The sequence below is a fragment of the Polypterus senegalus genome, chromosome 12 (genome assembly GCF_016835505.1).
Source record: "Polypterus senegalus isolate Bchr_013 chromosome 12, ASM1683550v1, whole genome shotgun sequence".
In the NCBI taxonomy this organism is placed as follows: Eukaryota; Metazoa; Chordata; class Cladistia; order Polypteriformes; family Polypteridae; genus Polypterus; species Polypterus senegalus.
This window is the reverse complement of record NC_053165.1, coordinates 45,344,895-45,359,260: the sequence shown is the minus strand read 5'-3', so window position 1 is coordinate 45,359,260 and position 14,366 is coordinate 45,344,895. Positions and strand designations below refer to the sequence as shown.

At 41.0% G+C, this 14,366-nt stretch overlaps 1 protein-coding gene across 4 annotated transcripts in view; it reads left to right on the top strand.

Annotated features, from left to right (window-relative positions):
* The window catches only part of LOC120540355 (kelch domain-containing protein 8B-like), a 472,238-nt gene that overhangs the window by 222,254 nt on the left and 235,618 nt on the right, over positions 1-14,366 (top strand). For 3 of the 4 annotated variants that reach the window (XM_039771038.1, XM_039771039.1, XM_039771040.1), the window contains one exon: positions 363-527. The exons of the other annotated variant lie outside the window; for it this stretch is intronic. In XM_039771038.1, the coding sequence (XP_039626972.1) occupies positions 363-527 (165 nt within the window). The remainder of the gene's footprint in view (positions 1-362; positions 528-14,366) is intronic. 4 annotated transcript variants of the gene reach the window in all.

Here is a 14,366-nt window from a genome sequence, read left to right as displayed (position 1 = left end):
AAAGTGTGTAGAAAGTGAAGGGGTGTGCATAATCTTTTAATCTACTGTAGCAATTTTAATGGTTGGGCTGGCATGGGATGGTTCCTGCCTTTTGTCCAATGCTATTGTAATATGCTGCTATGACCCAGACTTGGCTTACATGTGGTTTGATGATAGATGGGTGGGTTTACAAAGCATGTAGAAGCAGAAAACAGAGCAGTAATGTGTTTGGCTGCAGCCTCGTTATCACGAGGATTTTCCTGCTTCTACTTGTTTTACTGAACAAAGTAACTCATGGGGAAAATGGAGCTGCTCGGCTCCAGCAATCGGGCACTGGAACTAATTGCTCTGAGTAATGGTGCCAATTTTGCTCTTTGTTACAGAAGGGAAGGTTTATGCTTTGGGAGGAATGGGATCCGACACATCTCCTCAGGCTCTGGTGCGTGTTTACAGCCCCGGGAAGGACCAGTGGCAGCCTCTCCCATCCATGCCAACTCCACGATATGGTGCCAGCTCTTTTTTACGGGGGAATAAGATCTACGTTTTGGGTAGGTAATGATAATTGTCTCGTTTTTAGTTGCAGCACCAGAGATAAATGAACTTCACTTGTGGTGATAGATCTATGGAAAATGGACCTTCTATATGGCCAGCACAAGGAGGGCATGACCACATAGTGGGAAGTTATGGAGCACAGTGTACTTGCTAACAGTGGCTCTCCCATGATGTTATTTTGTATTGTATTTAAGGGACATTTGGGTGAATTATTCAAGTTTTATTCCAGTCAAAGAATCCTGATGCTTGATATAGAAGATGTGCAGCATCCTTGCCATGGCCCTGAATTGCCACCATGTCATCACGCCATGCTTAAGCCTGCATAGCTGGTTGATGTGTTCCTGCTGCTCACTGTCTCTGTGACCATGCTGGGGTAGCTTGTAAGTGAGGATAATAAGTGGCATTACGTTGCCTCTTCTGATGGAGTGTTGTTTAGGAAACTGAGCTCAAAGAGGCTGTTAGGTCAGTACAGTGCAGTTTGCAAAGACTGGTAGGCGCCTGTTTGTTTTGTTCCTTCTCTGAGGAGCGATGCCATTGATATGTTAGCCAAGAACACTCACACTCTGACCATTTAGGTGTAGAAGTTTGATGCTCATGTCATAGCGCTGATATGATGGATATAAGGGATGCTCCTGTTAGTCCGGCTACTCTAGTTACATATTCACATCATCAGTCCAGTCTGTGTCACAGCATGGAGTCTACAGCCCTAGTTTGTGCGAGGATTAGCTGCAGCTGCTACAACAAGACATTGGTCCATGTGAGTCCCTGAAGGATATTGCGGCCAGGTTTGTTACTTATGGTGCACACTAAGACATACGCTTTAACTACAACTATTGGTATATTCACTAAAAATGGGCATAGTTAATCACTAGGGGACAAATGTGGAAATATTTTCTGTGATTTATCAGTCTAGTTGTCCTGTAGCATGGCAACTTTGTTACTATCAGCTTCTTGGGATAGAATTTAAAGCATGTTTCCATTGCTTTGTTTCCAGATCAAAATGACAGATGGAGGTCATGTTTATTGTCATGAAGCAAGCCGGCATCAGAATTGTTACAAATGCTGTTTTTCTAATGATGCTGCTGTTTCTGGTGTGTACTGTGTAATATGCTGTGATGTACAACAAATATGTTGCTTCCTGAACACATCTGGATGTTATCTTATGGATTGTGGCCTGCTAATTACAAAAATCACCTTTATATTTTCCTCTCACCCACCATTTTATTGCAATCACCTGTTTTATCTTCTTCATATTATACATACACAGTACAACAACTAAAACCGGAGCATTTGTTGTGATCTAAAAGTAGTGGCACTGCTCCTAGGAATGAAGATCAGACAGGCCGAGTCCTGCTGTCTCATTTGTGATTGGGGCAGCCATGCTAAAGAGTCTCATTACATTAAAAGAACTGACTGCTCTGTTAGCATTTTGTTTCAGGGCAGAAAACTTTGCCACATAAACCACTTATTGTCCAACAAAGATGTTTTTTGCAGTCTCTTCCTATAACACTTGGACAGCTAATACATTTTTGAAAGAGATGAACAAGGAAAAGTTAAGGATTTGAAAATTTGAGACAGATGTTTCCACAAATAGCAGATACCAAGATTAAGCATTTTTGTTGGTCCACAAATAAGTGGGGCTAGAGGTAATCGCAAGGGAGGCATTCAAGGATGTTGTGAAGAATTTTCTTGGCAACTACAGAGCACAAAACCATGTCTAGCAGGTGACAACATGTTTCAAGCAATACAAAACCATGAAGTGCAACATGTCGCTAAAGATGTATTTTTTTGCATTTACACTTGGGCATTTTCCCAGCTAATCTTGGTGCAGTCAGTGATGAAGATGGAGAAAGGCTTCATTTGGACATTGCAACGGCGGAAATGCAGTACCAGAACAAGTGAAATCCACTTTTTTTCATGTAATGTGTCAGCATCATTAGGCAATTAAACACACTAAATTTGATAAAAGGTAATTTTAATCTTCTCTAAATTCCTATATGATACAGTCAATATGAAATATGATGAAGTTAAAGCTGTCTATCATATTCACCATAAATATTTCTGGAAGAGAAACTGTTGTCCAGTGTTTCTTGGTGTCCTTATCTATTATGGTGATTGGGGAGATGAGATAACTTCCTGTACACAGAATAACTACCCATTAATATAATATAATGTATAACCAGTAGATGCAATTTTGTGATGTTGATTTAAGTAGGTTATTGTTTCCCACAAGTAACCAATTTCAAGCAAATTTGACTACTTAGCTCAGAATATAACAAACGAAATATAATCACCCATGTGAGAATACACCTATGGAAATAATAAACAATAATACAAATAATAAATTCTAAAGGCTTAAACAGTCAAATCAGTTAATGTCCATGTGTCTAAAGTCTTAAAGCAGAATCTCGGTGTCGGGTTATAATGTCCAGAGTGTAGATGGATACCCACTTGACCAAGTCGGTTGATCTGTATGGACATGGACATGTGTGGGATGGGATGAAGATCATCACTGGCTGCAGCTCGAAGCGGGGTGCCACCATTGAGAGAGACGTGGAGAGAGCAAACCAGATGAACAACTTCTTCAACAGGTTTGCCCACCCTAACCCACTCTCACCTCGGAGTACTGTACCTTCCACCCATCCTTCTGCTGATACCAGCATAGGAGAGACATCCCCACCCACAATTACAGCAGCCCAGGTAAGCGGCGAGCTGAGGAGAAGTGTCCAGATGGTGTATCGCCACGACTGCTGAAGGCCTGTGTGTTGGAGCTGTGGAGTCCTCTAGAGCGCATATTCAACCTGAGCCTGGAACAGGGGAGAGTCCCGAGGCTTTGGAAAACATCATGCATCACCCCAGTCCTAAAGGTATCACATCCTAGTGAGCTGAACGACTTCCGGCCTGTCACTCTGACATCACATTTGATGAAGACCATTGAACAGCTAATGCTTCACCACGTGAGGCCACAGGTCCGCCACGCCCTTGAGCCTCTGCAGTTCGCATACCAGGAGAAGGTGGGAGCGGAGGATGCCATCATCTATATGCTACACTGATCCCTCTCCCACCTGGACAGTGGCAGTGGTGCTGTAAGAATTATGTTTCTGGACTTCTCTAGCGCCTTCAACACCATCCAACCTCTGCTCCTTAGGGACAAGCTGACAGAGATGGGAGTAGATCCATACCTGGTAACATGGATCGTGCACTATCTTACAGACAGACCTTAGTATGTGTGTCTCGGGAACTGCAGGTCTGACATTGTGGTCAGCAACACATGAGCGCTGCAGGGGACTGTACTTTCTCTGGTCCTGTTCAGCCAACATACATCAGACTTCCAATACAACTCGGGATCCTGCCACATGCAAAAGTTCGCTGACGACACTGCTATTGTGGGCTGCATCAGGAGTGGGCAGGAGGAGGAGTACAGGAACCTAATCAAGGACTTTGTTAAATGGTGCGACTCAAACCACCTACAAATAAACACCAGCAAAACCAAGGAGCTGGTGGTGGATTTTAGGAGGCCCAGGGCCCTCATGGACTCCGTGATCATCAGAGGTGACTGCGTGCAGAAGGTACAGACCTATAAATATTTGGGAGTGCAGCTGGATGATAAATTGGACTGGACTGCCAATACTGATGCTCTGTGCAAGAGAGGACAAAGCCAAATATACTTCCTTAGAAGGCTGGCATCCTTCAACATCTGCAATAAGATGCTGCAGATGTTCTATCAGACAGTTGTGGCGAGTGCCCTCTTCTACACGGTGGTGTGCTGGGGAGGCAGCATAAAGAAGAGGGACGCCTCACACCTGGACAAACTGGTGAGGAAGGCAGGCTCTATTGTAGGCACGGAGCTGGACAGTTTAACATCTGTGGCAGAGCGACGGGCGCTGAGCAGGCTCCTGCCAATCATGGAGAATCCACTGCATCCACTGAACAGGATCATCTCCAGACAGAGGAGCAGCTTCAGCGACAGACTGGTGTCACCATCCTGCTCCACTGACAGACTGAGGAGATCGTTCCTCCCCCACACTATGCAACTCTTCAGTTCCACCCGGGGGTGTAAACGTTAATATTATACAAAATTATTGTCTGTCTGTTATACTTTCATTGTTATCACTCTTTAATTTAATATTGTTCTTAATCAGTATGCTGCTGCTGGAGTATGTGAATTTCCCCTTGGGATTAATAAAGTATCTATCTATCTATCTATCTATCTATCTATCTATCTATCTATCTATCTATCTATCTATCTATCTATCTGGTTGACACTTTTTGGGAAATCTTCCATTCTTCAGAGCCAAGGCAAGCAACTAAGGATAAAAATGACCCCCACGTATCAGGTAAATGATATATTCAAATGGGATGATGCAGCACAGATAGCAGTGATTGTGACCATCTGGCTAAAATATCCGTATGTAAACAAAAGCATAACTATATATGATAATTACTTTAAATACAGGCTTACGTCATGAAATTGCAAGCACTTAGTGGATAACAACGTCTGAAAATAAGAAGAAAAGAAAGAAACACTTTGACTTGAGTTAATAAGGATACATGCTAAAACACAACATGAGAATCATGGATGTAATGAAAATAGCAAAAAAAGCCCACCTTAAAAAGTCACTCAATGAATAGTGCAATATGAAGGTGCAGCATAAAAAATATACCAAAGGAACTGTAAAAAGGGAAAGCCATATTTATGCAAGGTAGATATCAAAGACAGTGGTCTCTTTCACATTATTTGAGTGTGTTTGTTTTGTATTACCTTGGCATTGTTCTCATCGTGTGGGGACACAACACGCTAATCCTTAGTGCTGATTGGTATCTTGAACTTAGTTTACGATGTGCAGATGGACAATAGCATTAGGTTTTTTAAAAATTCAAAGCTTTGCTTTGATAAAACATGACAGCAGTTCATTTCAGATTTATTGTTACGCGTACACAGTACAATGAAATCAACACACACCACTTCATAACCTCCACAGGTTATGTAAAATATAATGTAACAAAATATATTAGGTATGATAAACAAAAGAGCAGAGTGTTCCTTCACATACAGTTTCCCAAAAAATTACACTAAAATCTTTTTTCTATTCATGATTGTGAAACTCACTAATGAGATTTTAGAGTTTTAGAAGTTTTTTAGGTGTGGAAAGAAAGGAACATTGGTCCCTAAGGGTCTGGCAACTTCATACAAAACTTTTGGACCTGTACATTTCTCACAAAAGGGTCTAACGAAAATAAGCAGGGGAAAAGAAACTTTTGGAAATGCAACACAGATGAAGAAAATCCAGGATGAGACAAAAACAACGTACTCTTAGACAAAAGCTGTAATCCAGCATGGCAATGAAATTGTTATACAAAGTGTTAGAGAGAACAAGAAAATTGCTGTAGCTGCCACCTCAGAGGAGATCCTGCATCTGCCAGCGCTCACAGGCATGCACCCATCAGCCCCAGCACACTCCTTCTGTCTGATGGGGATTGTAGTCCCTCTGTTGACAGTGCCACAAGGTTGCAGAGGGGAAGAAAGTAAGGAAGAAAAAAGGCCTTTATACTTATTAAGCACCTTTCTTTCTGATACATATTTCATTGGGCAATGAGATATGTTTTGTTGTAGGTCTCACTGTGAATTAAATTTCACGCAAATGGTTGGTTATTCAGTAATAATAGGCCACAAGTAGCCTGGGTCCAGGCCTGTGTACACTCCTGGTTCCACAGTTTATGAATTAAATTATATTTGTATTGCATATACAGTAATACAGAATTTTAGTGGAGAAGAACAGAAGAAGGATTTGGCTCATATCTGTTAGTGCAGAGAGTAGAAAGCGATGCAAGTATTTAATTTAAAAATATCTGCTCAGTTTCCTCCCTTGTGCCCAATCCTGCCAGGTTATGCTTCAGTTACCTGTGACCCAGAATTGAATTAAATGGGTTTGAGTTTAAATGGTATGTTACATACCACATAGCCCTTAAAATGCCAGTGGATGGAGTTAACTGTCAAATTGTCACTATATTATCTATTGCCCACTTGCTCTCCTGCTCTGCCCCCTAAATGTCACTGTCTTTTGAGCACAATGATGCATCCCCAGAATGCTATGCCCTCATTGAAAGGACACTTGACACAAATAGCAACTGTTTCAGATACACATAAAACTAAGCATTTGAAATCTTCCAGCTGTAAAGGATGCCCTTTTGTTCCAAAAACACCAAGCACACTCTTACCCCAAATGTCACCTGGCTTCATGAACACATCATTTTTACTGACATTTATATTTGCTTCAAAGAGGTTGCTATAAGGGATTATAAATACTAACAATGTCCTGCTGCCTCATTCTCAGCTGCAGACTCACAATTTTTTCTTATCATCCATTCAAGCAGTTTTGCTTTTGTCTGGCTAGTTGGGTATTGGGAAGCAGGAACAACCACAGAGGGACACCTCTCACCCTGACCCAGGAGAGGAATGTGCTTCTCAGAGTAAAAAGCTCATGTAGAGTGGCAGTTCTTATAAATGTAGCAGCAGATGAGGGAAGCAGAAGGTGTTCATCTATTAACATCTGTGTCACACTTATGTGAGGGGATTACTAAGGCACCACATTGCCAACAACTAGAGAAAAGGGGAAGTGCACTACCTGGTATTAAAAGAAAGGCAGTCTGAGCTGTGGAGATTTCATTTCACACATGAAATGGCCACACTACTTTACCTGGCATAGCAGCCACTAATTAATCCAGCCATTTTCAAACCCACTCAGGTCATTTCAGATTCACATGATGCCAGGGCCTAACTTGGCAGTATCACATACAAGTCTGGAACAAACCGTGGGCAGGGCACACTCACACCCACACGAGGACAGTTCAGAGTCATCAGTCAGCTAGCATGCTGTTTTTGGGGTGAAGGAGGAAAACCTACGTGGCACAGGGAAAATGTACTTACTCCACTTAGACATTGTTTAAACTGGGATTTGAGCTCAGGGCAATGAAGCTGTGAGGCAGCACCATCCCTATTTTTTATTTTTTTAACTCCACTCATATTCGTTCAGAATTTTCCCATTGTGGGCTCACCAGAGTAGCATATAGTAGCATATAGATGATGAGTAGCCACAGAGTGCAATGCAGGCATCATTTTTCAGAATACCAAGCGACTGCAGGGCACATCCACTCATACCAGGCTAGCGTAGAGATATCCTAATGTGTGCATCACTAGACTTTGAACAATGGCAAATAGTATTATATCTTCATTTATTTGTCTAATAGGCATTTTTTCCAAAACGACCTACAAAAGAGGTCAACATTATCAAGTAAACATCAGTCTCAGGGAGGAACAAGTCTTACAGGGCAAGGTTACAAAATGGACCATCACAAGTGTAGAGCTCAGAACAAAAATACAAGCTAGATTCAATTCCTTTATTACAAGAAACTAACCAAGCCCTTATCAATTAGGCAGAAATTTACCAAACAGTAGTTCTTAAATGCATTAAGAAAATTAGCAGTTTGATGGGAGGTGGGTGGCTCGTTCCACCACCTCGGAGCTGTACGTGAGAAGAGGTGGCATCATCAAATGTTGTTCATTAGCAGACATACAATACAATACAATAAAATGTATTTTTGTTTTGCCCAAAATCACACAAGGAGTGCCACAATGGCCTCTAAAGCCGCTTTTCCACTGCATAGTACGGCACGACACGATTCAGTACAGCTCACCTTGGTTCGGCTCAGTTCAGCTCGGTTAGCGTTTCGACTGCAGTTTAGTACCGCTTTAGAGTGGGCGGGATTATTCACGTGTCGTTATAGTTGCGCTGCCTCTACTGCAGTGACACCGTGGAACTTTTACAACAACACGCAGACAACAACAACACTTTAGCTCGATGACGCGCAAGGTTAAGCATCTAAAAAAAGCACATCACTAGCTAACTTTTATCACTGTTGCAAAGCATAAAATGAACTTAACTGCCAGTGTAACATTAAAATGCTGATTCTGTATATTACAGATCTTCCACATTTTGCAAAAAGTCGCAACAGACCATCTGTTTGGACATTTAACCGTGCTTCAGAGTGGTGGGATGTGATTGTTCCCGGTTTTACAAACACTCAGTGGCTGGAGAACTTTCGAAACTTCTGCGTGTCTGTACCTTTAAAGAAAAGAATAGCCAGTGACGCTGTAATGACGATTTTCTCCGGCCAATCAGTGACCAGCAGAGTTTACACGTCACATTTTGGTAACGGTTCGGCATGCTTGGAACCTCGGCTGAGGTGGTACTAAAAAAAGGACCAGGTACCAGGTACTGTTCCCAGTGGAAAGCCCCGCAAAAGTGAGCTGTACTGAACTGTGTCGTGCCGTACTATGCAGTGGAAAAGCGGCTAAACAGACCCTGCCTTTTGACAGCCCCCCAACCTTGACTCTCTAAGAAAACAAGGAATAACTCCAATGAAAAACCCTTGTAGGGAAGAAAAATGAAAGAGACCTTGGGAAAGGCAGTTCAAAGAGAGACCCCTTTCCAGGTGGGATGGGTGTGCAGTGGGTGTCGAAAAAAGGGGGTAAATACAATACAATACAATACACAGAACAGAACACAAGTAATCCTCAATACAATAGTAAAATAACAATATTAAAAATACAGAGCAGAATTTAACAGTAGATGATATCACATAATATGATTTGGATTTGTTCAGAGTGCTGAGGCCTCATTTATAAACGGTGCGTACGTACAAAAATGTTGCGTAAGAGCGTTTCCACGTTCAAATTGCAATGTATAAAACCCAAACTTGGCATAAAGCCACGTACATTTCCACGGTAGCTCATACCCTATGCATTCTACGTTATGCATGAGGCCCCTGGTGACCTCGGCCATCAAGCTGCCTCCCCCTATATGCCATTCCACAGCTGAGACAGTGCTGGGCCAGCCACTCTGATGAAATGAGTGTCCGTTTACACAGTCATGGCTGTTCATTGATCCGACCCTGATGCTGTTCATCCATTTCCCCATCTTTGTCACTTGCCCTTCAGTGTGTACGCTGGTAGAAGAGCAACTCAATTCATGAAAGGCATACCTGAGGGCCCCATGGGTAGGGGAATTGACCCCTAGGCACAGTGGGTTGGCATTGATGGTAATGTCTTGCCACTCTTTTCTCCTCCTGTTGATGGGTCCACTGTTGTTTGCATTGATGGACTCCTCAGATTAGGGCTCATCTCCAAAGTGCGCAATCCCCAACAAGTGTCTCAAGCTGCTCATGTGGAATGGAGCAGACCTTGAAAGGACACTTCAAGTAGTCCTTCCAGCGTTTCTTCTGGCCACCCTGGTGAGTTCACCTTACAGCTTCATCAGGTGAAGCCAAGACTCATCCATATGGATAAAGCACCCCGTTGGTTGAGTCACTCTCAGTCAGGACCTCACCTCTGACCTTACCACCATGGCTGGCCCTACGACCCCTGATGGCATTGCTCATTGATGACACAAACCACTCTGTCACGTTAAGGTGCTGACTCAGTGGAGGTCTAATTACATAGAGGTACTGATCCACAGACTACACTTACAGCCACCACAGGCCCTTGGCTGGTCGAACACCAGACATGCCACTATATTTTGAATCATCTACAGGGATTTGGTAACACATGCCTGTACTCCTGACAGCAGAGCTGCAATAGTCTGTTTATGAAAGAATTAAAATAGTATTCTAAGTGCTCCATCGTGCCACAATTTTCCCCATTTCTGTTCAGTTTTTGCTTCTTATTTATTTCAGGAGCCAAGGGGGGGAAGTTCTTGCTGCAAAACCCTCCTGGGTGATGAAAAAGATAACTCTAGATTAAAGCGATTTAAAGACTTTGTATGCGAGGAAGCCTGATTTATGAACATTTTCCAGAGCAGCTGGTACCAAGCGGGGGTCCGAGTTGGGGACGGGTAGCAGTGTGTAGCTGCCTGATGTTGCCCTGCTGAGCAGCTCAATCCCATTTTAATCGTAGTAATATTTCAAAAAAGCAGACGGTGAACATTGTGCACATTGCAGCAAGGCACAAAATGGGCTTGTTATCACCATGAATCATATTTGACTGTTCTCTTTCTACTTAAGTGCCGACTGCGAATCCAAAGCTAAATCACTGCCATTATCCCAGATAGACACTACCAGGCTTTTATAGAACAGAAATGTTCAAAGTCAGACCTCCACGGGATGTAATATTTCCCTTGTGAAAATACACTGCACTCATAAAAATGTGGAGTTGGGAAGCTGGGAACTCTTTAATTAAATTCAATGAAATCTGCTCACTGAGAGGCCTGGAAACTTTGTGAAATTTTGCACAGTATCCTTATAATGAACACTTTGTCGCTGCCTTAGCATTTTTTTCTTTTCTGTGAAAGAGTCAAACTGAAATGACTGACAGCAAAGGGAAAAAGAGGAGAGAGAGACACACAGACAAGCTTGTGAGGTGATGGGTGTAATGAACTACAGAGTGCCAAAGCATAAAGTCCAGGAACAAGAGAGTCAAAATGGCACACTAGAAGAGGGGAATCGTCAACCTTGGATAGTCACACATAAAGGGCAACAAAAAATCTTTATAGATAAAAGATTTATTTTCATAAAATCAGATTGCAATATTAACAAACCCAAAATGAAACAGAAATTTTACTCAAAAAACAAAAATGTTGAGAAATGTTTAAGGGAATATCTGCAAACTCGGCTAAGAACTGAACATCAGTGGCGACCTTCAAGCTGTTGCACTTCTGACATCAGATGCTGCAAACCGTGTGACTATGCTCCCGAAGAGACCCGCAACATAAAAACAGGATCACAAAATGATTTTGGCTATACTAAAAACAAAATGGCGATGCAAATAACTTCCTAAACCTTAAATACATTTTTGGCACAATATTTACTTGGGAACCATCAACCCTGGCTAGTCACACATAAAGGACAACAAAGAATCTTTATAGATAAAAAATTCATTTTCATGAAGTCAAACGGTACTATTACCAAACCCAAATCGAAATGTAGAAATTGTACTCAATAATACAAAACAAAAGTATTGAGAACTGTTCAAGGGAATATCCACAAACTTCAATAAGAACTGAATACCAGTGGTGACCTCCAGGCTGTTGCACTACTGACATCAGACGCTGACCAGGCCCATGGAGACAGGGACCCACATCATACCAACAGGCTCACAAATGTTTGTTTTTTTATGCTGAAAACAAAATAGTGACACAAATCGCTTTCTAATACTTAAATCAATTTTTCGCACAATATTTACCACCAACGTTTGTTAATCACACAAAAAGGGCAACAAAGAATATTTATAGATAAAAGATTTCTTTTCATTAAGTCAGATAGTACAACTAAGAAACCCAAAAATCTTCCGCAAAAAATACAAAGCAAAAATATTGAGAAATATTTAGGGGAATATCCGCAAACTCGGATAAGTTTAGACACCAGTGACAACCTTTAAGCTGATCCGCTTCTGACATCAGACGCTGTGACCCCTGTGACCAGAATGTGTGTCATAATAACAGACTTACAACAGACTTCAGCATGCTTTTGTCCATACTGGAAACAAAATGGTGGCACAAATGATTTAAAAATAACTTCCTGAAACTTAAATACATTTTTGGCACAGTATTTACTTGGAAACTTTAAATTCTCAAAAATCCCTAAACAGGTTCAAAATTGAATTTTTAAACTTAAATGGGAACTACAGGTAATAAAAATTAAAACCAAAATCCCACCATAACTCCAACTTTAAGTAGTTAGGAGAGCTATGCTAGGAAAAGGACCATCAAAAAACTGTTACTACACACAACTGACGTACAGTATATAATCTACAATACAATAGTACAATATCTAAAGAAACAAGTTGAGTAGGACTGGGGAGTTGTGTTGGGCTGAATGGCCTATTTGTGTCACAGTTGTCCTAACGTTCTAGAAATACAGAACAAAGGCAGTAGGCCAGCAGGCTCATTTCAGTACAACAATGATGTATCATTTTCAAATACTAGTGAATCTATTCACTATTGAGGCCAACAAAAAAAATGCATTTTTTTCCAAATATTTGACAGAATAATACACAGCTTTCTAACTGAGTTAAAGAGATTAGGTTAGAATTCTTCCAGATGAGCAAGATAAGCTAAAACACTGTAATATAGGAAACCACAGTAGATGTATATTTATGTATTTTTGCCCCTCCTGACATTGCTCAAAATAATAATACATTTTGAAAAATATCTAAAATCCTGTTTTCACTTTGTCATTTTGGTGTATTGAGTGGGTGGGGAAAACACAAACTTAAATGATTTTAGCATAAAGCATCAGCATAATAAAATGTGCAAAACGTTAAGGGGTGTAAATACTTTTTAGAGGCACTCTAACTTTTTTTTTTTTCATTTTTATTTTTGAAATAACGTGGCACGATTTTGTTTTCTAATGGAAATTGTTAGGTTGTTAGTGTGCCACCCTGTGGCAGTACATAAGAGGCTTATGGGGTGGCTTGTCTAATTTAATAGCATACCTCTAGAACTAGTAGTAGAGTTTATCCATCCATTCCACAATCCATCCAGAGAAGCAAAGGGAAGGATTAAAACAAAACTAAGTGTCATTATGAATCACTTCTGCACATCCTCTCTCTGACTCACTAACAGGAGGACTTTCAGCCAATTAATTATTCAGCAGAAGTGTGTCAGGAAACGCTATGGAGGCTCCTTTATGCCAACAGCAATACACCCTCAATGGGAATGAGACAGTCATGTCAGAAGTTTTCTTTTCTTCCTCTTTAAAAGATTCTTTCCTTTGTAGTCATTCCAATATGTGTTTAGATGATAGTGTGTGTGTGTGTGTATAAATATTAGTCTATCTATTTATGTATTTATTTATTGAAAGAGCTTCTGTTAAAAACCCCAAATTCCCTCTGGGGACAAACAAAGTTTGTTCTATCTATCTATCTATCTATCTATCTATCTATCTATCTATCTATCTATCTATCTATCTATCTATCTATCTATCTATTTGTAAAATAGGCATCTACCTATCTTGAGCGTGTAGCGTTATTTTTATATATTTTTATTGTAGCTGATGTATAACTGTTTTGTTATTTTTGGACTAGGTTTCTCTTGAAAGAGCTGACAATCTCAAATCTACTGTCTGGTTAAATAAAAGATAAAGACATAAATAAGTTAATATGTTTTTCAGAAAGAATGAGAGAGCTGCTGAAGAATGGATTATTTTTCACACGGGTGTTGGAACACAAAGATTTCTGTAACAGGCAGCCAGCCAGGTAGCAAGTTGTGTGGCACAAAGCAGCCCACAGGGAACCAGAAAGCTGCAGTTCTATTCTGTCCATTTAAAGGCTGGTTAAATAAAATGAATGAGGTGAGCTGGCTTGCCTTTCTTCTCAAATCCATCAGTGTAAGCAGCTGCATGAAGACGTAGAAGAGTTGCTGGTATTGTCAGATCAGGGGTGTAACAGCTAGGGCTTGGTAATTGAAGGTTTTAATTTTGATGGAGGTCAAGGGGGAACCAAGGCTAAGAGTAGTTTGCTGACCTGCTTGTTTGAAAGCAACAAACAAACAACAAATTGTTTCTGTTCTGGCTATGATTGTGGACCACCACATATATTTAGCTGACATTTTTATCTAAAGCAGCTGAAAAGTTGTTAGATCTGTTTTTAAGTTTCTACAGCTGGGACACAGGCAGGTTAAGTTCCATGATCAGTGTCCCTAAAGACATCAGAGGTGGAATTACACCGGCAGCCTTGTGTCCTCTTCCTTTAGCTGCTTGCGGGTCACATATTACACACAACCAACCCATTCAGTCCTCAGGACAAGTCTTGGATGGCTCTGGTTTATGCAAAAATGGCAGTG